The 26,732-nt window shown below is 46.5% G+C and overlaps 1 protein-coding gene across 1 annotated transcript; it reads left to right on the forward strand.

Annotated features, from left to right (window-relative positions):
• Positions 1 to 21,619: 21,619 nt before the first annotated feature.
• Positions 21,620 to 25,230, forward strand: LOC308434890 (NOP protein chaperone 1; the record flags this gene model as incomplete). The annotated part of the gene is made up of 4 exons (XM_080935349.1): positions 21,620 to 21,731; positions 22,376 to 22,462; positions 24,020 to 24,156; positions 25,015 to 25,230. The coding sequence occupies 4 exons, from the start codon at positions 21,620 to 21,622 to the stop codon at positions 25,228 to 25,230; spliced, it is 552 nt and encodes a 183-aa protein (XP_080791475.1).
• Positions 25,231 to 26,732: the final 1,502 nt, after the last annotated feature.

A 26,732-nucleotide genomic window follows, 5' to 3' on the forward strand; every position in this document is an offset into this window, starting at 1 on the left:
GCCAACCACCCCAGCACCTCCCTTCAGTCCTGGCACTAGGAAGGCAGAGGCCAGTGGAGTCCCAGCAGTGTGCGGTCAACATGGTCCCAGGCCAGCCAGGGGTACAGTAAGACCCTGCCTCAAAAAGAAGTCTTTCTGTTTCTGTCTGTGTCCCTCTGTCTGTCTGTCAACACTCTGCTCCTCTGTGTTACCTGCTAGGTAGTCAGCCATATACAAAAGGAGCTGTGAAACATGGACCATGAGATGCTAATTTACATTTTGAGAGAAGGTCGCAGTAGCAGCTCGTGCTCTGGGTGAGGGGGCGGAAGGGTCGTATGGTCCAATCAACAGTGGGAATGACAAATGAGACTTTCCCACCATGACCAGGCGCCTGCCATTAAGTCAGGGCATTCCCATAACAGACCAGGAAGTGGAGAGAGAGGAAGCACTAATGTGTCTGAGGATGCAGGACACATGCAGATCTGAGCTGGGTACTGCAAAAAGAATTCTTACTGCAAGAAGAGAACAGTTCTCCTGATCTGCAACTTGGTGCTTGGGGCTCAGAAGAGCAAACAGGATCCAGAAGTTTTCCAGTTTGCTGCCATGACGCCCTTTACACAAAGACGGAAAGAAGCCTTCAGACACGCAAACGTCAGCCTTGTCACTCCACACACGCTTGCAACACAAACTGCTCTGAAGAAACAACACACTAAGACAGACAAGGAAGAGGCACAAGAGATGTGAGCTGTCCTCAACAAGTTTCCAAGAATACCTACATGTATATATACACATATCTATATGCATATTAAAAAGAATAGCAAATACTGACCCAGCCTTTTAGAAAAGAACAAGGAACTAGATGAAGAAAAACTTTTCCCACTTGTCCTACTCAGATTTCCTTTGGAGAAAAAAAAAAAAATCTCTGAGTTTTTTAGAATATTACCTTCCAATTATTTATTCGTGCTTTCTCTCTCCATCTTCTGACCCACACTTTCTTAAATATAGCAAGTTTTACTCAAATCTCTACGAATTCTTCTTTTAATTTTAACTTCATTATTTTTTTTTTTGGTTTGGGGGGTTTTGTGGTTGGTGGTGGTGGTTTTTGTTTTTTTGTTTGAGACAGGGTCTCTCTACATAACCCTGGCTGTAGACCAGGCTGGCCTCAAATTCAGAGTTTATCTTGCCTGTTTCCACCAAGCCTATAAACCATTCTTCAGTACTATACTTACCTGTCCTGTCCCTGCTTAGCTCAACATTCCTATTTCCTAAGTAGCTGATCGGGAAGAAAGGAAAATAACTAAATCCACCAACTTACAAGTTAAACTAGACGGGGCTGGAGAGATGCCTCAGAGGCCAAGCGTTCTTCCTGAGGACGCACATGGCAGCTCACACGACTCTCTATATTCATTTCTATGTGTTTTAAAGGTAAATAAACTTAACTGAAGTGATTCCACAGAGATAAGGGGTCCCTAGAAAAATCCACTACATAAATCAGACAAGTCCACTCAGACCATAAATTCCCAGGGACTAAGGTGTGAACAGCAGTGCATGCCTTTAATCCCAGCACTATCGAGGCAAAAGCAGGTGAGTCTCTGGGTGTTCGAGGCTGGCCTGGTCTACATGGTCAATCACAGGACAGCCAGGGCTTCATAAGAGAGACACTGTCTCAGAAAACAAACCCCCAAAACAACCAGAAATCAATTCCCCCAAACCTGTCAGTTTTCATTGCCACCTACTTCTAGAAAACCTGGGGTTCAGGGTGATTTTCTTTATTTGTAACAGTTTCACTAGATAGTCCTTGCTGGCCTTAAATCCCCAGAGATCCAGTCTAGAATTACAGACACGTACCATTATGCCCAGCTTACAAACAGCCTTCCTCAATGAGTGGTACCAAAGTGTCAGGGAGCAGAGGGGTATGTGAGGAAAGACAGTAACAGATGGAGGTTTATACATTCACTGTTTGTCAAGCTCCTTAGGTAAATCAAAGCAAGAACACACTGAGGTTCCATATTGGCATTGTCAGCTGAATGCTAAGGGAGGCGGCAGTAATGCACAAGGACAAGGAGATTATGTCCCTCACTGGCTTTACATCAGTTGCTCTCCATTTGTTTCTCCTTGGAAACAGTTAACCTTCTTCTTTCCTATAAAGTTCCTGAACTTTGATAGCATCTGTTTAAACAGGAACAGATTTCCTTGCATGACCAAACTATGGGTCTTCCTTTAGGACCACCCACACCTAAGAACCTTGCCAAGCCAGGTACGTGATAAAGTGGGCCTGTACCCTTCATCACCGTGTCCCACAGCCAGGCCTGTCTTCAGCGGGAATCATGTAAGATGATTTTCCCAGAATCCTCCTCTCTAAAGATGCCTCCTTTTAGCACTTTCCTATCCACTGCCCCAGCCCTGCTCTTCACCTGTACATTCCTGCTCCTCCACACCGTAGTCAGGGTTAAGTCCCATCTCCCTCCCTAGTGCCGAACCCACTGTCATAGACCTTATACTGCTACGGTGGCCTTAAATCAAGTTTTCACCATACAAGTTTCATTAAATACTTCTTTTCTTTAGTGACAATCGGATCCATGGGAAAAAAGAACTGGGGTTCAAAGAAATGTCATCTCTTCTAGTAACTTTGGAAAGAAAGACCTTAGGCTGGATTTGTACATACACAGAAATCCCACCTGCAGAAAGCATGGTGACATTCAGTTTCAGGTGACTCTTAATCTCAGCTCCAGTAAAATGTCTTTCACTTGGGATGCCCATGTATGCCCACGATCCCAGTACTTGGGAAGCAGAGGCAGGAGGATTGCTGCAAGCTCAAGGCCAGCCTGATCTACACAATGAATTCCTGGCCAGCCAGGGCTACACACACACACACACACACACACACACACACACACACACACACACACACTCAGACTCTACCTCAAAAAGCAAATACATTAGCTACCACATATTTCATAACTGCAATAGAAACTACACATACTGAAAAGGGAAAAAAGACCTTTTTACTGGGAAGCACATGAGATTTTGTTTAACATCCAACATAAATTACTTGTAGCTAATGATAAGTGAAGCCTTTCAAGCATAAAACACGCAAAAACAGAAACTAAAGTCCCAGCAGGAACCCCAGGACAACACCTCCTGTGGGCTTTCTCAAGAAAGCCCAATAAATAAATAAATAATGAAAATAATCACAATAAAATGCCCAAGAACAACTAGGTAAAAGGTAAAGCATTATTACAGGTTCAAATGTCACTTAATTATATTTTTATGCAAGTTTGCCAGGACCAGTCAAAAAGCAGAATTTTTCCTAAAATGAATACAACAACTCAACAACAATAACAAAAACAATCAAATAAAACAGTAAAAATAGGGCCAGAGGATCTAAACAGATATTTCTCCAAAACAGACACGCTCGTGGTCAATAAGCACAGGAAAGTCCTTTTACTCTCTGGTCTGAAATGCAAAATAAAACCAGGAAAAGATATCAAGTCACACCCACTAGGATAGCTAAAAAACAAATCAAAACAAAAAACAGTAAAACATGGCATGGGTTGGTGGTTTAAGGAAAATGCAGCCCACATAAATGGGTGAGATATAAATGTAGCAACAACTTTGATTAAAGTCCAAAAGTTTCTCAAAAATGTTAAGCACCAAGCAATTCCACCCCTAGGTTCAGGGGCATTTAAAACACACGTCCACAGACGTAATAACAGCATCACAGCCAACGGTGTGGTAGTGACACGCCGCGTATCAGTCACTCAGTTCTAAGAAAGTACAGAACAGACACACACTAATTACAACATGAGTGAGCTTGAAAGCATTAGGCTACGTGAAGGAAGCCAGAAAAGCCACAGACACATTGGTTGGGTGTGGCACAAGCCTGGATATCACCATTTGGGAAGTTGAGGCAAGAGGACCTCGAATTCAGATTAGCCTGAACTAGAAAGGAAGAGCCAAAATCTTATCTTTAAACGGAGGAGGTGGAGAACCGCAAACATTGTATGATTTCATTAGTGTCTCCAAAGAGCAAATGCACAGGAACAGAAATTAGTGGTTTCCAGTGGGGTGGGGCAGTGGGGAATGGATAACAAGCAACTAAAAGGTATAAGGTTCCTTTGGAGATCACAAAATAAATTACCTGGATAGTGGTGACAGTTACAAAACTAGATAAATACATGAAAAACCATCTTTTAAAGGGATAGGTAACACGTATGCTCCATGACTCATCGGTCAATCAAATGTACATTTACAAGAAAAAAAAAAAAAAAAAAAAAAGCATGGGGGCACTATACCTAAGAACGCAATAGATAAGTAACACCCAAACATGCCAGCTCTTGACAGAAATGGACACCGAGGCTTCTTAAATTTGAGGCATCTTGTGCATCCATAAAGCCAAGAACTGGGTGGCAACGTTGCTGAGCCCCAAAGCAGGCTCCAGGGGTGAGCTCAACCCGCCTCGCAGCATCTGCATCCGAGCTCACCTTCCTCCATCCCTCGGCGCGCGCCCCGGGATCTGCTAGGGCAGAGCGGGGCGGCCTCGGGTCCGGCGGGCAGAGGCTCCCGCGTCCGGCCGCACCGCCGCCCTCCCGCACCCAGCGGCGCCGCAGCCTCCGCTCCCTCCGCCGCCGCCTCCGCGGAGCCCGAGCGCGGCGACGCCCCCGGAGTCCCTGAGCCCGGCCCAGCCCCGCGGGCCCGCCGCCGCCGACTGTCGCCCGTCGCCCGCGGCCACTCGTGCGCCCCGCCTCGCGCACGCGCGCGGGCAGCCGGCCCGGCCCGGCGAGCGCCGCTGATGTGGCCGTCCCGAGGCTACCCGGATCCGCGGCCGCGCCCCGGCAGCCGCCCGCCCGTTCGCCGGCTCGCTCGCTCGCCCTCCCGCCAGCCCCGACTCCCGCAGGCTCCTTAGCTCAGGCTGCCCCGCGCATCCTCCCAGCCGCATCCCAGCCCGCGCATCCTCCGCTCACCGCCCCGCCAGCCCCCGGCCTCGGCGGGGGTCCAGCTCGCGTTCCTTGCGGACCGGAATGAAACCGAGGACGTGGGAGTCGTTCGTTGAGCGCTTCTGGGAGGCCAAAGGACGGGGAGGAGACGTGCGGGCAGCGCGTCACGCCCTCCTAGCGACTGGCAGGGTCAGAGCCGAGTGCACGGCGCTGCCCAGCCGAGCTTTGCAGTTTGCCCACGCTCGAGTCTGGGAGCCAAGGTAGATTTGAGCCAGAATTTGCCCAGGAAAACCGGGGGCTGCTTAGGTAACTGTCAAGCACGTATTACATGAGGTTCAACTACTATCCCACTCCGCAAAGGTGTGAGCTCCCGGGGCACTGACTCTTGGAGAAAGCTGCTCAGTTTGATCCTGAGGCTATTCTATTGCGTCAGACCAAGTTTTCTCGTATGGAGACAGCGGTGATTTAGCACCTTTTCAGATGGGGACAGGCACACACACTTCCATCTGACTGGGCATGGTGGCATCTCTACTTAGCAAGTTCCAGGAAAGCCAGGATTATTACATAGTGAGACTTTGTCTCGAAACAAAACAACAAAAAGCCTCATTCTTTCGTGGGGAAAAAAAAAACCAAAAACCTAAAAGACAGCCCCTCTGTGCACTCCAGACTGGTCTTAAACTCCGTTCTGTTTTTTTGAGACTGTCTCACTATGCATCTCTGGCTGGCCTGGATATGTAGATCAAGCCGCCCTTGAACTCACAGAGATCTGTCTGCCTCAGCCTCGATGCTGGGATCGCAGCATCATTCTCCAATCTGCCCTCAAACTCTTACCCATCCCTGCTCTGGAATTACAGGTATGTACTGTTGTGCCAGCCCTCGAACACATTTGGGGTGGGAGTTTTAAAGACTGGAGAGATGCTTAGCCGTTAAAAACAAGCACTGCTTTTGCAGTAAGACACAAATTTAGTTCCCAGCACCCACACGTGCGCGCACACACACGCACACGCACGCAGGCACACACCTGGAAACGCCAGCTCAGCTGGAGCCAGTGTTCTTTTCTGGCTTCCACAGGCATTAATTAACATTCAAGAACACATACCCAATCCCCCCACACATATATACAGTAATTTAAATCTTCAAAGGATTTTAAAGTATCTTTAGAAATGAAAGCATTGTTATGAAGAACATGGGTGCTGGATAAAAATCACAGGGAGTTTTTGTTTTGGCTTAGGGTTCTGTGCTAAACCCCCAAAGTAGAGTCACTTACCACTAACCAACGGCTCTCTCTACCTTCCCAGAAACCTGTTTGAACTGCATGATGTTTGAAGCTTGCCTCTGCCCTTTATCTTTACACAGGCAACCTGATGCTGAGTCTTCTCTTGTTCCCTTATCTCTGTCTTAAAAGGGAAGGAACTTTCAAATGCCCAGTGTACTGCTGGGTTTCTTGTTTCCACTTTCTTCGACCCCTTTGTGTCTGTGAAAGAAACCTCTGCCTATCTCATTGGGGTGCTCATTCTGTTTTGTGAAATGAACTATGACCCAGTTTTACAACCAGAAGATAGTCAGTTAAAACCCTTAAACTAAAGGTTTGTGATTTTGTCCTTTGATATGGGAGAGCTGCGATTACATTCATTTCCAGGTGTCTTAGAGTTTTATTGCTGTGAAGTGACATCATGACCACAGCAACTCTTATAAAGGAAAACCTTTAACTGCGGCTGTTTCAGAGGTTTAGTCCACTCATGGTGAAAAGCATGGTGGCATAAAGGCAGACTCGGTGCTGGACAAGAACCTGAGACTTCTACATCCAGATGGCACTGGTGTAGCTTGAACAACTGAGACCTCAAAGCTTCCCCCCAGTAACACACATCCTCCAACATGGCCACACTCCCTAATAGTGTGGCCCTATGAGCCTATAGGGCCATCTTAGTCAAACCACACCTACATCTTAATAGAAGGTAATTAGCTGCTCCAAAAAGTGTTAGAAAGTTTAACTGGTAGGTGCATCTCCCCAGTTCCTTGGCTCAGGGAGTGTCTTAAAATTCCCTCTCAAAGACTCCTATCCAAAGCTGGATATACTTGGGGCATGCCTTTGATCCCAGCTCTCAGGAAACAGAGGCAGTAGATCTCTGAGGTTGAGGCCAGCCTGGTCTACTGAGTAAGTTCTAAGACAGAAACGCTGTCTCAAACAGCAACAACAAACTACCCATCAGAAGCTACCCTCGCCGTTTTTCCCGAGAAAGCAGGAGGCTTCAAGAACCCTTTGCCTCAGACAGTTGAGGAAGGCACACCCCTGCTTCTATATATCCTTCATTCTCTATGCCACAGTGGGGTGTGGAGTTTTTAAAATGTGTTGAGCTTCCACTAGGAACTCAAGTTTCCATCCTGAAAATAACTCACTGAGTTCCAGTGTAGAGGCAGCCCTTCTGAACAGGTCCTGGGACACACAAGCATCTGGAATCACAGTCCCATCTCGTCTCTTGCATAAGTGCTGGCATCTTCCGATGTGAAGCTTAGAGCTGGAGCAAGACGGGCAGTTGATCACTGCTGGGCTGATGGCTGGGCTGATGGCTGGGGGTGATAGACGCCGGACAAAGGGCCTGTCTTCCCTGCAGTAAAAGAGCTCTCCTTGAGGAAATGACATTTGATCTGAGCCCGATGAAGGAAAAGTTGGACAGACAACAAAGAGGCGAGTATGAGTTACTGTGTCCTAGGGAACGCAGATTCATTACCTTAAATGACACGCTCCAGCCTGAAGGAGATTACATACATTTCTGTAGTCACCAAAGACAGAGATTCACAAAGCAATACATTTACCAGTGAAGGGGGGGCATCAGAGAGATGGGTTCCAGGACAGCGTGGCAGGCACATGTCTTTCATACCTCAAAGCATGCTCAGCTAGCGTGTTGTCTGAGGCTACCTATATTTTGTGGTAGATTCTGAGAGATGTATATACATGCACAGGCACACCTATGTATACCTACATAGGTGTACATGTAGGTCTCTCATTTGAGATAGAGTATGCAGTGTTTACCCTGGGTTGTGTGTGTGTGTGTGTGTGTGTGTGTGTGTCTTATTGATTGTTAACATAATGATTTCCAGTTATATTTGTTTTCCTGCAAATGTCATGATTTATGTCTTCGTAGTTGTATGTGTGTGTGTGTGTGTGTGTGTGTGTGACATGTCTCAGGCAGGGTCCCTGATTAAGCCTGAAGCTTGCTGTTTCAGCTACTCTGATAAGGTTTTTTGCTTTGCCTTTGTAAGCTCAACATAAGCTAGGGTCATCTGAGAAGAGGGAACCTCAATTGAGAAAATGTCTCCATTAGATTTACCTCTAGGACTCTGCCCACTGTGAGCGGTGCCTCCCCTAAGCAGGTGGTCCTGTGCTGTATAAAAAAGCAGGCTGAGCAAGCCAAGGGAAGAAGTGAGTAAGCCCATTTCTCCCATGGCCTCTGCTGTAATACCAACCTCTAGGTCCCAGCCCTGCTTGAGTGTCTGCCCTAGGATGTGTAAGCCTAACAAACCCCACTCCCTAAGCTGCTTATGTCCATTTTTTCCCACAGCAATAGAAAGTAAACTAGTAAGCCTCGCAGATCAGGGAGGTCTAAAGATATGTCTCCTACCCTGCTACCCAAGCGTTGGGGTATGCAGGTATGTCTTGCTGGCTTTTATGTGGGTGCTAAGGATCTGAACTTGGGTCCTTTTGCTTTACAGCAACACACTTACCTACTGAGCCATCTTCTAAGCCCCTCAGTTTGTCTGTTTGATATAGGGACTCTATCAATATACAAGGCTGGCTTTAAACTTGTGGCAATTCTCCTGCCTCAGCCTCCCAAATACTGGAATCACAGACGAGTGCCTCCATCGCTGGCTTCTGAAGAGTTTAGTAATCAGGAGAGTGTTGGGTGAGAGAAAGAGGAAAACCACTGGCTAGTGGAAGGACTAAGAAGTTTCAAGATAAGTCTCACTTTTGACTGACAATGTTGTTTCTCTTCAGAATCCCAAGGTTCCGGCTAGCCAAGGCCAAGGCCTCTCCGAAATAACTTCTTCAGACAGCCTTTGTTCACTGGACATCAGAAGGGGACAATGTGAGCTCCGTCGGATACGCTGAGTCTGATGATGTCACTGAAGTCAAAATGTTGAATATGCATTGGGATAATGAGCCTGGGACTGAAAGTCTCCGTGATTCACATGAGTGATCTTCTGCTGAGTTCGACTCCCAGAGTAGAGATGCAGACTAAGATGGAGTCCAGAGCAAACTTTAAGAGGGCAGCATGTAATGAGGCATGCCTGTGACATCTTTACTTATAAACCTTAGAGAAGGAAGGAAGGGAGCTCTGAGCCTCGGTGTACAAGATCATGGAGGAGATCATGTCGCGCACCTTATGAAGATGGCATTATAATTAAGGAGGGAGCTGATGATTAAACTGTTGGGGGCTGGTCTGATGCTGCCACATAATCCAATGCTAAATTCTGTGCCCCAAGACCTGGTTGCCCCAAGATGAGTGAATTCTCACCAGCCTTTGTTGTGCGAACCTTGCTCCCCAATCTAAAGCTATTAGTTGAATACAAATGGCTTCAGCCAGTTACTGGAGGGAATAGAGGTAGGTGGGTTTTTCAGTTACCTGGCTTGGGGGGTGGTGTCTCAGGTAGGGGAGAGAAGAGGAGAGAGGAGAGGAGGTTTCTATTAGTCATGATAGACCAGCAGCACATGCTGGAGTGAAATGTCTTCCCTGGACACCAGAGCCTGGAGCAGAAATAACCCCGGAAAATTCAGACAGCAAGTATTCGGGGAGCCCAGCTGGGGAAATGGCCAGTCTAGCCTTAGAGGATTAGACTATGGTCAGTCCCCCAGTAATTGTGCAGAGCCTGATAAATCACAGTTTGAATCTTTCATTTGCAAGACAGACGCGGATAGAAATAATAATTTACATTACACCTTGTTCCAAGATAGACTCCCTAAGCTTCCCCCTCAGAGGTCTGAGGACAAGAGCTATAGTTTGCAGCTTGGGAAAATGGTTTACTTGGTCAGGTGATTCGCTCACAAGAGTCAGGGCCTCGGATACCCAGAATCGAAGTAAAATGCTGGCGGTGTGACTGGAAAGATGGCTCGGTGGCTAAGAACACTTGGTCCTCTTGCAAGGGTCCTGGTTTCATTCCCAGCATCCACTTGCTGTAACTTCAGTTCCAGGGGATCCAGTGCCCCATCCCAGCCCACTTAGGCATCGTATACACAATGGTCCATATACACATGTGCTGGCAAAACATTCAGACACATACCATCAAATTAAGTAATTTTATTTGGAAGACAGCTGGATGCCTGTAACATACACTGCTAATTCCAGCGATGCTGAGATAGATGGCAGACACAGATGCGTCACTGGAGGCTCAGCGGGTAGGTGGTTTAACCTACTTGGGCCAAGTTCCAAGCCAATGTAAGACTCTGACTCATAAAAACAGTGGAAGGTTCCTGAGAAATGTCACTTGCAGCCTGTGATACTGTCTTATGCTTGGTCCAGGGAGTGGCACTATTAGGGGTGTGGCCTTGTTGGAGTGGGTGTGGCCTTGATGGAATAGGTGTGTCACTGTGGAGGGTGGGCTTTAATACACTAGTCCCAGCTGCCTGGAAGCCAGCCCGTATTTTGCTGGCAGCCTTCAGATGAAGGTGTAGAACTCTCAATTCCTCCTGCACCATGCCTGCCTGGATGCTGCCATGTTCCCACCTTGATGATGATGGCCTGGACCTCTGAACCTGTAAGTCAGCCCCAATTAAATGTTGTCCTTTATAAGACTTGCCTTGGTCACAGTGTCTGTTCACAGCAGGATAACCTAAGACAAAGCCATACTCTGACCTCCCTGTCCACACTTGTGCAGACACAGGAAGAAACCGTGTGAACTATTTGAGAGTGATCCCACAAACCACATAAAATACCCACAAAGCAAAACCATAGGGAACACTATCATTCAAATGTCACATGGCCCATGCAACAAATGACCAGACACACTGCTTTCTGCCCCATCACAGTGATGACTAATCCAGGGACTTTAGAATACGTGGGTATTTGAATGAAAAAACAAAAACAGAAAAGGAGAGACTAACTCCTAGGCATGGTGGAGGAGAAGGTTTATTGTAGATAAAAGGGAGAACATAATCAGAGGCTAGGACATCTGGGAGAGTCCCAAGTGAACACGGTCAGACTGAGCCAAGCCATGTGAGGAAAGGAGGGAGGGTAGAAGGGAGAAGAGGGAGGGAGAGGACGGAGAGGAGAGGAGCCCCTGACCAAGATGGGAGGTCTGGGCCAAGAGACTGGCCAAGAGAGTAAAGGGTAAACCGGAAGGTCCAGGTAACAAAAATGTCTGGATTATATGGGGAAGGGGAGCTGGAGGAAGGGGGACCCAGCTCCTGGGCTGGAGATGTTGAGGGTAGGGTTTGCTAGTTATGTGACAGGTAGGGACTGAGGGACGGACGTTGTGAGGACCTGATGGCCAGTGTCCCCTTTTAGCCAGTTGTCCAGGGTTTGGGACCCAAAAATCCCAGCCTTTTTTTTTTTTTTTTTTTTTTTTTTTGATAATAAACAGTAAGAGGAGAGGGCAATCTTTTCTATGACTTAATTCCTGCTGACACTGGGCAATTGTTGGTAGGGACAGAAGAAAGCTGGAATGTTGGCTGAGAAGAGATGAGAGAGAGGAGGGAAGTCTTCTTTGCTTGCTGTCCAGGCTCTCAAGAAAGGCACGGGGCAGTTTTTCCCAATGGTTAGTGTCACCATAATTTAGGTGGAGTTAGTATGCTCTGTCTGTTGTGTTTGGAGACCATACTAGAAAGGGGTCTGTCTTATAATAGGATGCTTTTTATTAAACATTTTAAAATGCCATACTCAGAAGATCTCTGAAGAGTTTGAAGACCATCTATTAAGCATACCTGAGTTTAGGCTTAACCTTGAAAACACACACAGGAAGGCAGGTAAATCTTATCAGTAAATGAATTATGTAACAGTTTATAACTCAGCTGCTTTTGTAAGATTATAATTTATAGATTTATCCCCGTTAAACACCTTAAAACACTGGGTTGAAGATTTAAGCCATAAGTACAGTCTATAAAGAGACTGGGAACACTTCTGAACTTCCTAGACTGTACCACTCTAGAACACCACCATTTTTTGTATGACTTAGTTTACCCAGATAGCAAAAGCTTAAATCAGGCAAAAACAAAGGACCTAGACAAATATTACTGTGACTCTGAGTAGACCTAAGGATTTTATAAATCTTATGTATCAAACAGATCTATTTATCAAACCTATCTTGTTACTTGTCTACATCTTTAAGAAGCCTGAACAGTTAGTGAAGCCGTAAGTAATTAGGTGCAAATCTCGAAATCGGCTTTTGTTAATCTGAATGGACATTTATAGCCTTACAATCTTGTCATTATACAAAAAAATCCATACCCATCCAAAATATTTTAGAGATCTGTTGTTGTTTCCTCTGTCTAAAAGGAGACAAAGTATCCTTATGACAAAAATTCCATCTGGGGAGTCCCCAAGCAGAATTGGAAACTTGTCAGAAAAATGGTCCAAATCAAGGAGGAAAGGCTCCCTTGTCCTTGTGATTGGAGCCCGGGGAGGGTGAAAGGATCTCCCCCACACACACTGCTGTGGCTTTTGTAGTGACTGTAAACAAAAGAGGCAGTTCAAGGTGACATGGGGTGGAGAAGGAAGGCGGGGGTATCCTCATAGATGTAGCAGGTCGCAGGAGCCAGAGGAGCACGCAGAGCGTGTACAGGTGCCCGTGTAAAAGGCTTCGCAGGCCATATCCCAGAGAGCTGAGAGACAGAGGGTTAAAGAGAAGGTAATGGGAAACAGCAACTGAAGAACTGGAATCAAATGTGAGCCACAGAAGAAACAAATGATCATACACCACTTAGGAGAGTCAGATCAGCAGCTTGGCCTAGATCAACCCTTGATGCATGGTGGGGGTGGGGTACAGATGCGTGTATGCCATGCTACCTGGTCTCAGCACCAGATGATTAAAGAGGGAAAAAAAGGGGGGGCATGACTGCTCTTAAGTATTGTAGGGGAGAAATGTATTATAGATAAAAAGGAGGGAGAATCCAAGGCAGGGACTCTCGAAGAGTACACATGGCCAGACTGAGCCAGGCCATGGAGGAGGTGATGACCGAGAAGAGGTGTCCTGAGACAAGAGACTGGCCAGGAGGGTGAAGGGTTGACCCATAGGGCTAGGCAACCAAAATGGCTGGATTATAGAGGGAAAGGCAGCTGGGGGGAGGGCAGGCAGCCCCTGTGCTGGAGAGGTTCAGGGTAGGGGGTAGGGTATGCAGGTAGGGTCTGAGGGATGCTGGGAGGACCTAGTGGGCAGCATCAGCTAATATGCTAATGGCCACCTGTAAGCCATCTGTTTCCCGGGTTGAGACCTAACAGTATTCACAGAGCAAGTAGCTATTACAGGATTCCTGTGTGCTGAGCACGTGTCACCTTCCATCCGTCTACAAATGTCTACTGAGCACTTGGTCAACTGTGATTTTCCATCTTCTGCTCTGGGACCACAGCTCTGGTTTCATTCATAAAAGGAGAGATGAGTGACTGTCACACAGGGTTCCTGCCCATCTGAGAAAAGACAAACAGAAAGTTATCTATCTGTAATGGCCAGTAAAGCGCTTGTCCCCAAGCCTGACAGTCTGGGTTCAGTCCTCAGGTGACACTCAACTCCTGCAGGTTGTCTTCTGACCTCCACACGTGTACTATGGCATGCCCACACACGTGCATGCACAATATATGTGATTAAAAGATAGATATATGTAGCTGTATATTGATAATTAAAATTTGGGGGGCCAACTGGATAAGTATGTGTTTTTGGTCAGGTGCGGTGGTGAACATCTTTAACACCAGCACTCAGGAGTCAGAGGCTAGCAGATCTGTGCGAGTTCAAGACCAGCCTAGTCTACAAAGTGAGTTCCAGGATTACACAGTAAGATCTTGTCTCTACCCCACACCAAAAGAAGAAGAGTTTTGGAAGGAGAGTGGGGAGACTGTAGAAGGAGGGCTTTGTTTTATTTGGAGTAAACATCCTCCTTAAGTCGTATTATAATCAGAAAATAAAGTAGCTTGAGCTGAAAGAAATGGGGAGGCAGTTACGGGATGTGGGGAAATACCGACACAGATGTCTTGGGACAGAAGTGTGTCTGTTGTATCCAGGGGCTCAGGAAAGCAACCAAGAGGGTAAAATGATCACTAGTGTGCAGAAGGCCTGGTGTTGGGAGCAGGGTATGGGACACGGCAGGAGACGCAGAGAACTGTGTCAGGACATGACATTCACAGACCATGGTAAGGGCTTGGGCACTGACTCTGCGTGAGAAAGAGCCACCAGAAAAATCGAAGAAGAGGAGGCTGGCTGTGATTTGGGTTTCAGTGGGACTGTTGTGGCCAAGGGAGACCACCCCTAAGACGGGTCCTTATAAATCCAGGTGAGAGGGATGGTCGGCAAATGGGAAATGGTAAGAAGGTGCTGGGACTGTGGACGCGTCTGTTCGGAAGTGAGGGGAAAAGTCAGGATTTGGTGGTGGGGAAGTGAGAAAGGAAACAGAGGAGACTTAAAGCGTGCCTTTGAGGCTCAGCGGTGGGAAGAATGGAGTTCCTTTTGGCACAGTGGAGAGAGATAAGGGAATTCAGGAGAGCTGACGAGACACCCCAGGTCCAGTATTAGTAGCATTACAGTACTACCATATTACAGTGGGGTGGGGGTGGTGTTTTTAGCCATAAATCTGTGAGTGGTAACTTGAGGCTTCACACCCACGAGGCAGAGTTTAGAACTGGCGTGTGCTGCACCAACAGACCACACGAGGTCCTGGGCTTTTTTCTCCAGCACCAACAGGACCACAGTGAGGAACACTCGAGTTTACCACTGCTCGCCATGAGAGAGGACAACTTACCACACAATAGAACACCCGCTGCCATGGGGCCAGGGAAACCTGAGGAGCCATAGTTTACAGAGAAGCGTTTTCCGAAGTTTGAAGGTGAGGAGAATCTGTAAAGACATCTAAGGGAACATGATACTTGACTGAAATGAGAAAGATCAACAGTTACAGAAAGGTACATTTTAGGAATGGGGATAAGGAAGGAAAAGGGCTAGAGAGATGACCCAGGGGGCAAAAGTACTTGCTAAGCAAGCTTGCAGGCCTGAGTTCAAATCCCTTAGAACCCACACAAAGCTGGGCATGGTGGCATGTTTGTAATCCCAATAGTCCTGCTTTGAGAAAAGAGATTAAAAAAAGAACTCCTAGAAGCTGGCAGCCCGGCTGGTCCTACGTCCACAGGTGGTGAGCAAGAGACCTCATCTCTGTGTATAAAGGTTAAACATAATGATGTATAAATACCAAAAATTGCCACAAGACTATCTTCTTAGCTCTTGAGTTATTAATGATTTAAGGTCTAGGTGTACCCCACTCTGTTATGCCAAAATGTTTTTAAAAATCTGTATCTGTTTTTTTTTTTAATGAAGTTGTAAGAAAAAAATGTAAATACAGGGAATATCCAATAAAAAAATGAAAAAAAAAAAGGTTGTCTTCCGACCTCTACCATGTATTATGACCCATGCTTGCATTCACACACAGGCATAAATGCATGCACACACACTGAGGGAGGAACAGAACAACCTACTTCAGAAGGAATAGGGCATTCGGAAGGCCTGGGGCGTTACCGTTTGACGGCAGAGTCATTGAACTGTAACGGAGCTCTTCTCCCATGAGCACCCGGGTCGTGCTCTGCGTCCACCCTGCCCCAGTGTCTTCAGACGGTTTTCTGACTTGTGCATGCTGCTTTGGGTCTTGATTGACCCTGACCACTGAGTTCCCACCTCTATGCTTTAGATTTCGCTCTCTCTCTCTCTCTCTTTTTTTTTAATTAGGAAGACTCAGTTCTTCCAGAAATCTCCTCGACCTATATCCGCCAGGCCACCATGAGTCTCGATACTTATCACAAAAACCACCAAACCACGAGGCTTTTCCCACCTGTCCACTTCCCGAAGCTTATCAACTACACTACCATCTCATACCTGCTAGGTGTTGTCAACCCTAAGTGAATATTCAATCATCCACGAGAAATGAATAAATGGACACATCTGAAGTTTCTTCTGTTTGTGTTGTCTTTATTTGCATCTTGGGTTTCTATTCTGGCTTCACTACTAGCAGAATAATTTACTAATTAAAAAAGGAAGGAAGGAAGAAAAGACAGACACACCAACAGTAGTGGCACATGTCTTTAATCTCAGCACTCCAGAGACAGAGTAGAGATCTCTGTGTTCAAGGACAGCCTGGTCTACACAGTGAGTTCCAGGGCTACACAGAAAAATCAGATCTCAAAAAAAGAAAAAAAGAAAAAAGAAAAAAAAAATTGTGTCCCTATGTGGCTCCAACTGACCTGAAACTTGAAATTTTTCTTCTTCAGCCCCTCAAATGCTTTAGATTATAGGCATATGCCACCATGCCTGATGCTATTTATTTAACTTAGAATTTGACCATAGGAATCTAGAAAATGGCTCAGCACTGAAGAACACTGAATGATCTTGCTGGTTCAGTCCCCAGCGCCTGCACACTCGCTCACAGCTGCCTGTATCTCCAGTTCCAGGAGATCCGATGGTCAGTTCTAAGGGACCAGGCACACTCATGGCAAGCAGTCATACTTGCAGCTAAAAGATTCATGAAATAAAAATAAGATATTAAAAAATAAAATTTAAGCTGGGCACATGCCTTTAATCCTAGCCTCTGTGAATTAAAGGTCAGCATGGTCAACAGAAGACAGGCAGAGATACACAGAGAAAACGTCTCAAAAAAATGAATAAAATATTCTTTTGTTTTAATGAATTTAATTTCATAATAGATTCCTTAATTGACTTGGTTGAGATTTTTCTAAAACATGGGCTTTCTATAATCATCTTACCCCTCAGTAGCTGGCATTACAAACCTGTAGTGAATTGGGCTTTTAAACCCAATACTTAGGAAACAGAGGCAAGTCTATCTCTGTGACTTCAAGATGAGGCTGGTGCTAGCCAGGACAAGACGGTGAAAAAACTCTGTCGCAAAACAAACAAAAACACACACAGAAAAAACAGTCCTGGGTTGAATCCCAGTACACCCCCCCCCCAAAAAAAAAAGGAGAAGGAGAAAGAAGAGAAAAAGAAAAGGAGGAGGAGAAGGAGGAGTTAAAATATACTTATTTTCAGAATCAGCATAATAGGTATACAAACACTGCTTTTACAATATGTCTATAAACAAGAAATTACAGCAAAATAGCAGAAACCTGAACAGAAGACTAGGGAAGGAGTTAGCACACTGCTCTGCAATCTGCAGTATCCCTGAGAGGAGAGAGGTGCACAGATACACTGTGTCAACAGCAGGTCTCTGCAGGCGCCTCTGGCCTCATCCCTTCCACATTTTTTGTCTCACTAATTCTGAAGTTCATACCCACTTTGTAGTATTCTGTTTGGGCTGTTTCAAAGAGAATAGCAGATATTATGACCATGTACACCTATTTTTAGACTAGGGCCTGCATCGGGAGGGCCTATATAACCATTTGAAATCAGAATTTGAAACCTTGCAAAACATTCTTAATGGGAACTAGATCAAAGCCTACTGCACCTGTAGGATGAAGAAGAGAAATGGTACAGGCTGTACTCAGGTCAGCTAACATGGCCAAGAGTCTGTCCAGTCCTCCCCTGGAGTTTGACTCCAGCCTGTATTCACCTAAACTCATTTCTGTTGTCTTTTTTGATGCAGCCTAGAGTCACAGGGACAGGGTTTGTCTTTTCAGATGAGGGAAGGATTAAGGGACAGGAAAGGAATGTTACTGGAAATCTCTCAGGGAATCCTGGCAGAGCTGTTATAAAGGAGCCAGGGACCTTGGGGTTCTTAGCTTTGTTAGTACAATGATGTAAGAAGAGACAAAACAGAAGCTTAGGGACAATTTATTAGCAATCACAAAGGAAAACTCCAGGCAAATGTCCAAGCCTGGAAGGGAGAAGGAGAACAGAGAAGGAAGAAACCGTGGGGCTGAGATAAGGCTGAACCCAGGCCAGTTACACAGTGGCATGTAGCCACATGCCTGGGAGGGGAGCTTTAGAAAAGAATAAGGAAGCCCAAAGTATTAGTTATGGAGTCTAAAAATATACTTAGGCTCCGGTCAGCATCTGAAAGAAAAAGAAGAAATAATCAGGTCTTAGAAAGGCAGGCTGACTTAACAGCACCTCTAGGAAGCTCAGCTATTAAGGACAATATTAGGGGGTGGGAATTCTGGAAAGGAAAAGCCAGTTATCTTAAGGTGAACCAACCTTCTCGTAGATGGTCCCCTAGCCAAACCTGCCCCATTGGATTAACCCTTGAAGACAAGAACTTGAAGCAGAGGTATGTTTTGCTCTTTATAGTATGTCTGTATTGTCATAACACATTTCTACCTGAGTGTAGGGACAAGTGTCTGAATTCGAAACGATTTTCTAAATACTTTCGAGGAGAGACTGAAAAGCCAGCCCTGCACTGACTGTGCTGGTACTTTAGGGCAAGATTCTAGAAATTTAACTGAGCATATAAAAGTATAGAAATAACCAAAATTGTTTTGACTTTAATAAAGATCAGTGGTGGAGGATATAGTTTACTCAGTTGGTGTAGCTCGCACCTGGCCCTGGGGTTGATGCTCAACACCAGGTAAACCAGGTATTTCTAGAAACAGGAGTGTCAGGTCAATTTCTGTAATCCCAGAAACAAGGGACAGACATAAGTTTGAGGCCAACGTGGAGTAACATTTTAGCTATTCTTAGCTGTCAAGTGGCACAAACCTAGAGTCACCTAGGAAGCAGGAATGGCAAAGAAGAATAGCTCTGTCAATAGCTATGTAGGGGAGTTAATCCTTTCTTAATTGCTAATTGATGTAAGGGGGAGGTCTACCTTGGGCAGTGCCATCCTCAGGCAAGTGGATTGGGGCTGACAAAGTGGCTGAGCAAGGCAAAAAAAGCATCATTCCTCCATTGTTCTCCGCCTGCTCCAAGCTCCTGCCTTGAGTTTCTGCCTTTATTTTCCTCTAGGATGCATTGTAAATGTTGTTGGAAATAAACCCCCTCTGGTTACTTTTAAAAACATTTGTGTGCACATGCACAAGTGTGTGAATAGATTTCAACAAAGAAGAGGATTTTATTCATACACTGGCATCACACTCACCCAAGACTTGCAGATTGTTGAACGTTCTGCCCAGCCTCCTCAGTCAGGGGCTGAGGCAAAGAACACAAAGTTACATCCTGTTTACATTCAAGCAGATCATCTGGGCAAAACAAGCTTTGGTTTACAGGGAGGTTTGTTAAAGTCGTACAAGACCAAGCTGATTGGAAAGCTAACCCTTAGCAGCCCCTTAACATTTGCAAGTCCAACTTTGCTTTACAGTTCTTAAGCACTGAGATTTTGACAGATATCAAGCAAAGGCTAGCCAGCAGGTGTACAATTTGCTCATAAAGGAAGTAGAGTGAGCTGCAGGGCAGCCAAGGCTACCTCCTCAAAGTCCACAAGCTGTACAGTGGGAAAGTGGTTTTGCTGCCGATGTGTGCCGAAACCTAACTTTTTTTTTTTTAAGCTTTATTTATTTTATGTATGAGTACACTGTGGCTGTCTTAGACACACCAGAAGAGGGATCGGATCCTGTTACAGATGGTTGTGAGCCACCATGTGGTAGCTAGGAATTGAACTCAGGACCTTTAGAAGAGCAGTCAGTGCTCTTAACCACAGAGCCATCTCTCCAGCCTGGAACCTTCTATGGTGACAGTGTTAACAACTGTGACTGGTTAGAGAAGTGTTAGGGCCCTTTGTTCGTTAGCTTTCTTAAGAGATTTACTTTTGGGAGTGGCCTGGGTGGGGAAAAGGAGTACTTGCTCTTATTTGGCTCTTCTCGTTTACATTCATTTCTGAAGTAATGTTAACATATCTTATTAACGTTTTAAGAATATGATACATGCATACAATGGCTTTTGATCACATTCATCTTTAACTCAGCCCAGATCCATCCTGACCCCTCCCATTATTGAGACTATTAAGGGTCTTATCTGCAATTGAGTCATGACTGTTCCCTGTAGGACCCCCTTTCAGGGAACCCCACTTGAGTCTCAGGACACGGGGTTACCCAAGCCTAGGTTATATAAGAAACCCGACCCCCCACCCCCAGTAAAGTGTGGTACACAATTCACGAGCATATTACTCGACACTAAAATAGAAAGATACCCTTTCCAGGAAATCTTGAAGGCATCATTTTCAGTGAAATAGGCCAGTGACAAAATCGAGTAGTTTATAATTCTAGTGACATGGAAAGAGAAATTGTTGGGTTTAGGGTGACAGCTGAGAAAACTCATTTCAGAGATGAAAGCTTTATTTTCTGGGTGCTCCGGGAGGCAGCCAGTCTGGGTTTTAAACCTCATCCCTGAAGGGAGATTGTACACCATTTTTACAGGATGGGAACTCAAGCTGCGGGGGAGCTGCAGTTATTGTGTTTTGAAATTGTGGATCAAGAAGGGAGCGCTCCCTTGGAGACTGGGCTGTATTCAGGGCACCTGGTTTAAGGCCCCTAATTCATTCTCCTAGACATTAGGTGTGGAGCTCAGAGTGATTGGTGGGGGTTGGGGTAGGTAGCTAGGGGTGACAAAGGAGCAGGAGTCTGAAAATGGCATGGTAGTGCTTAGAATACGTTTCTTTTGCTTGTTTTCCACAAAACCATGAGCATCAGGTCCCAGGGGCAGGAAAGGAGGAGGAATGGTGTTTGCCATTCAATGGTTTTGTTTCAGCTTTTTAAAAATTAAGTATTTGTTTTGGTGCTGGAGACCACACTCAGGGCTTCCCTCAGAGCATTACCATTTAACCACCACCTGGAACAGCTGATTTTGACATGACAACGTTCCAAAGGCTTGTTGTATATATATCAATGTAAAACAGCATTCATACTGCTGGGTTTTGTGTTTACAATTAAATAGTAAACTAAGCTGGGTCTGGTAATTCAGACCTGAAATCCAAGTTATTTAGGAGGCTGAAAGACCTAGGAGGACTTTGTGTACCAGGCTAATCAGAGTAATTTGGTAAGAGTTCAACACGTAACAAAATAACAATCTTGACGGCCTTAGGTTCAAGAACACTGAAACCGAAGCTGGAAAATGGTGAATTTGAAGCCAACTTTGGCCAGCCAGTATGACAAAAAAAAGTAAGTTGGTTTTTCTTTTTTTAAGAAGCTGGGTGTGGTGGCTCCCACCTGTAATTATGGCATCTGGAAGACTACAGCAGGATTGCCACAAACTCAAGGCCACGGAAACCTCCCCAAACAACAAAACCAACGTGGACAAAGGCCTCACACCACCTTCCTCATGCCTGCGTTTGCTTAAATAAGTTTGACTCTTTCCTAATAATAAAAAGGGAGGAGACCTTTTTGCTAGACTAGGGTGGGGGGTGTGGACTAGTCGCCCGACACGTGCATCCGCAGCGCTCCGCCCACGCAGCGTGGTGTCCCCGCCCCCGCTTCCGGTCCCATGGGCCCGAGGCACCAGGCACCTGCTCCCGCCCCGCACCCCCAACCCCTCCGTAAGTCACCGCCCACCCCCGAGTTTCCACCAATTGCCGCCTTGACCCCGCCCCTTCCCCGTGTTTTCCGGTATCCGGGCTTTTGCTCTCGTGCTGGTTTGGAAGCATGGAGCTCCGCGGCGAGCGTGGGACTGCTCCCTGTGTTTCCTCGTCTGCGGACTGTTCGCAGGCCACGGTGTCCAGGGAGCTGCTGACGGCGGGGAGCGAGGGTTCGGGAGGTGAGCGGCGACGGAGAGTGGGATGGGCAGGATGGACCCGGGACGCTGCGGGCTCGAGCACGCTGCAGAAGGTCGGGGACGCCGCGGGGTCCAGGGTCACTGCGGCGCGGGAGACACTGCGGGGAAGGGGGGTCGGGACCACTGCAGAGCAGGGACTCGGCCAAGGAGCCTGAGACGTTGCGGGGGTTTGGGATGATGAGAGAGCCTGAGACACTGCCGGAGTGGGGGATGCCACGGAGCCCAGAACGCTAAGGGGGTGGGGATAGGGATTTTTTTTTTTAATGTAAGAAGAGATGTATGGATTAATTTTATTTTTTAGATTGGCTTATATGAGCATCAGATCTCATTATAGATGGTTGTGAGCCACCGTGTAGTTGCTGGGAATTGAACTCAGAACCTGTGGAAGAGCAGTTACTGCTCTTAACCACTCAGCCATGTCTCCAGCTGGAGGGTTCTTAATGAACTCTACAAGGATCACCTGGCCTGGACCGGTTTGGAAGGTTGATAGACAAATACGATTTTTAAAGTGTTTTGATTTTGGCACGGACTCTCAGTGTTTTGCAGTGCAGAGAGCATCGCACTTCTGAGTTGCACTTGTGGCTCAGGGCTGTTTCATGCTGTGAATCTTTGGTGTGTGGTTTCAGGTATCTGGGACCAGTTGCTCATCAGCTCTAAGCCTCATTCCAGAAAGGCCTCTACACTTCAAACAGTTAGGATGCAGAGGAGCCCTTGTAAGTACCTCTTTGCTACTCTAGAGGGCGCTCCCCATCTAGGCTAGTTAATCCATTATGTGATGGAAGTCTGTCTTCTTGGTTCATTCAAACCAGAGAGTCAAATACATTGTGTAAATCATTGTCTGAGGGATAGCATTTCTCATATTAATCCCCAGGCTGCAGGTTTTTTTTCTTCAGAATAAAAGGTATTTTTGAAACTCCAAAAGGCTCAGCTAGTTGTGGACTTTTGTTACTGTTTTCGAGACAGGGTCTCACATAGTCCAGGTTGGCCTCATGCCTCACTGTTTGGCTGAGAATGACCCTGAACTCCAGATTCTCCTACCTCACCCGGTTCTATCACTGTGTTGAAACAGCGAAGACCAAGGCAGCTTGGAGAGAAAGGGGTTTATTTGGCTTGTGCTTCCAAATCACTGTATAAATGCTTACTAAAAGAAGCCAGAACAGGGACTCGAGGAGGGCAGGAACCTGGAGGCAGGAGCTGGTTCAGAGGCCGTGGAGGGGGGCTTCTTGCTATCTGGCTTCACATAGCTGGTTCAGCCTGCTTGCTTATAGAACCGAACACCAGGGCTGGGCTGAGCCCGCCCCCATCAATCAGTGATTAATTACATGTCCTACTGCTGGGTCCTACAGAGGCATTTTCTCGCTGAGGGTCTGACTCTAGCTGGTGTCAGGTCAGCATGGTGGTGAGATGGAATGAATGCATTAGCTAGAACTCTGAGCTGCAGAAGCCAGAGTTAGACACTAAACGTTTTGTCAGTGCCCATAGTCGACAGGCGCTGCCAGGCTCAGCTCTGCTGTCAGTGTTAGACTAACCTGCAGACGGTGTCTTACAGCTGCGGCAAGCCTGCTGCCTGAGAGATTCCAGGCCAACACTTATCCCCTTGGTGGTGGTCTCCTCAGCTCTCGAGACTGCAGCAGCAGGCCTGTTGAGGATGAGGAGCAGCAAGGCCCCGAGCTGCAACACGCATGGTCCTGTGCAGGACTTGCAAACCTGCCCAAGTGATGAACATGGAGAATTCATAATTACATTAGCAAGCCTGTTCCTGTTTGGTGTTCGGTTTGTTTTTGTTTTTTAAAGAAGGTTGGCATTAGCATTTTTAGATGAAAGACTGGCAGATGGGCAGGGGACAGACATTCCAGGCAACTGACCTAGTGAAGCGTGGAAATGGGGCTTCATGAATAACCGCGACAGCCTCACTGTAACGACCAGGTGCACTTGACCATTAGCTCATTCTGTCTGGGCTTTTCAAAGCCCAGTCATCTTGTTGAAGCCAGCCTTTTAGAATTTTGTACTTGGGGATGGCAGAGTAACACAGATGATTTAGTGATAATTCAGGAATGATCCGGTTGTGTTGCTCTGGGAGTTCAGAGGACCTGGAACTGTAACTGATTGGTGGAGTCCCGGGCTCAACACCCACCCTCCAACCAAAGGTGGCTCAGAAGTGGAGGGACATAAAAGAGTTAGTGGGTTTGTTGTTAACGCTGCTCTGGAATGCTGTGCTGGGAGGTGTAGGATTTACTAATAAGCTTGCTTGCCCTCTCCGTCCTCCACAGTGTTAGACCAGGTTCAGGCCTTCCTCCCACAAATGGCCCAGGCGAATGAGAAGCTTCGGAAGGAAATGGCAGTTGCTCCAGCTGGTCATTTCAATATTGAAAACATCAACGAGGCGTCCGGAAACATCATACAGATGGTAACTCCAGCCTTGTTTCTGTTTCGTACAATAGAACAAATGTACTTGTCTCCAAAAGGGAAAAGGATATTTTATAATTTTCTCCTAAAGTAAAATGTCACTTTAAAGTTAGCAAACATTTCACACAGGCAAGATGGTAAGAACATACGTGAGTTCTACAGGTCTTACTGTCTGTTCAGTGCTGAATGGAGCTACTTAGAAAACAAGCAGGGCTTTGGAAAGCTGTGGCTACTAAAATTCTGTACAATTTCATATGTATGTATTTTTTTTTAGGGAAATGCTATTCATGTTGGCTCACAGTTCCAGGGGAACAATTTTTGTGGTGGGAAGTTCTGGCCAGGGCTGACTGTTGTGTCAGAAGCTTGTGGTGGGCTACAGTTTCATCTTTCCCCTTCAGCTACTTTCTGAAAGTAGACACCATTCCCAGTTCAGTAGCTGAACAGGAGTGGGGGCAGGCAGGGTTTTGCTTGTAGGTTATACTTACTGGTTTTTGCTCAGAAGTGTAAATTTCTTTAAGGTAAGCATTGTGATGGTGTTTTGGGGGGAGCCTCAGGTTGGCCTCATTGTCAATTCTGCCTGTTGTCCCACTACTGTTGTCCCAGGCTGAGATTGCAGCTGTGTCACTGTGGCCAGCTGTTTGCACTTACTGTGAAGTCTGAAGTGACCTGTGTGGTGCCTGCTGGAGTTAGAGGTGTTGTGAGCCACTTGTTAATGGGTACTGGGAACTAAACTGGGATGCGTTGGAAAAGCAGTGCGTACCGTACCTGCTTGTTGAGCCCTCTCTGTAGCCAGCCATGTTGCTTTTTTAGAGCTTCAGAACTACCCTGAAGGATGTTTCTCAGCCTGACACTCTTACAGGATGTGGCCTTGTTTGAGATGAATCGGTCAGATTCAAAAGAAGAGGATAGTTCAGAAGAGAGCTCACAGGACAGTTCTGGGGACAGCTCGGAGTCTGAAGAAGACTGCATTCCCTCTGAAGTCACCATTGAAAACATTAAGCTTCCGAATGCAGAAGGTGGCAAAGGCAAGATTGAAGTTTTAGACAGTCCGGCAAGTAAAAAAAAGAAGCAGTGAAATCACCCACACAAAAGGAGGTGGTGCTCCCCACCCAGGGACTGTGGGGAGGTTGTCCCGGTCCGTTTGGCTTTAGTCCGTATGTATCACAAAGAAACATCCATAAACCCAGGTATATTTTAAATGGAAAGTGTTTGGAGCCTGGGTGCAGAGAGGGGAGTGCCGTGGACACTGAGAAGGGAAACGAGGAAATGACCAGGTGGGTGCATGCAGACGTTTGCCCCAGTTGACGTGGTCTAGAGTGTGGACTGTAACTTGGACTCATCTACGCTGAAATGGAGCTATTGGTTACAAGATACCCACTGCCAGTTTTGGGTTTTGTATGTTTTTGTTACTTAGGAACTGGAGAGGCAAGCCCAGGATGACAGCCCCCTGCTGGTTAAGGTGTGACAGTGCCTTTATTTAGTCAGGAAAACCCAAGCTGCCTTTTAAAGATTGTAAGGGATAGCATTTGACATCTTATTAGAGCAGACTGATCTTTGCTCCTTCTGTAAAGAGAGTTTACAAACCGCTCTGTGCTGTATCCCACTGTCTTGCATGTGAGTGTGAAGTCTAAAAAATTGTTTCAAATTGCAAAGATACAGACAGCCTGAAGCATGACTCCGGTCCTCCAGTTAGTGAGTTTACAGAGAGGATGCCGTGACCTGCTGTTTTACTAACAGTCTTAGATGATGTCACCAGCCTAGCAAGTGGCAGGTGGGAAGATGAGCTGTCCGGGAAGCTACTTGAATAGAGCAGCTGTGCCCCTGTGACTTGGAGGAGCTGTAACACCTCTGTCATGTCTCCTGGTGATTTCCTATACCATCTGATGAAAACTTGAACCTTGCCTCCTGAGCCGGGGTCTCTGGTTGTTCCTGGCCGTTACTGCTCAGTGGTCAAGCTGGGTTAGGGTATCAATCCTGGACTGCCAGTTTTCCCACCCTCCAGCGCTCATCACCCTTCCGTTCCTTCCTCCGTAGTCCTGAGCAACTAGAGAAAAAGGTATCCTGGTCATTCTCCCTTAATAAAGGATTGAGAAGAGCAAATGTTCCAGGGCATGCACAGCTACCTGACTAAAAAGTCTGCCATGTCTGCTGGTCAGATCATCATGGGTTAGTGCTTGCTGCCCAAAGCAAGAAGAGGTTCCCCTCAATTACAGTTGGTAGCTACAGTATGACCGAGCCACGCATTCAGAGGATAAATGCCTTATTTTTCTATTTCTGTGAAGAGACACTTCATGACCAAGGCAAATAGTAAAAAGCGTTTAATTGCTGGCTTCCTTTCCGTCGTAGAGGGTGAGTCTGTGACACTCACGTGGGGAGTGTGGGGGTGGGCCGGGCGCTAGGAAGAGTATAAGACTGGGTCTGGCTGGGCTTTTGAAACTTCAGTCTGTCTCCCCTTCCCCCCCTCCAGTGACACTGTTTCCAACAAGGCCCCGGCTCCCAATTCTTCTAAACAGTCCACCAACCAGGAACCAAACATTCAGATATTTAAGGGCCGTTCTCGTTTAAACCATCATGATG

This window comes from Micromys minutus, assembly GCF_963924665.1.
Source record: "Micromys minutus genome assembly, chromosome: 22".
Lineage (NCBI taxonomy): Eukaryota > Metazoa > Chordata > Mammalia > Rodentia > Muridae > Micromys > Micromys minutus.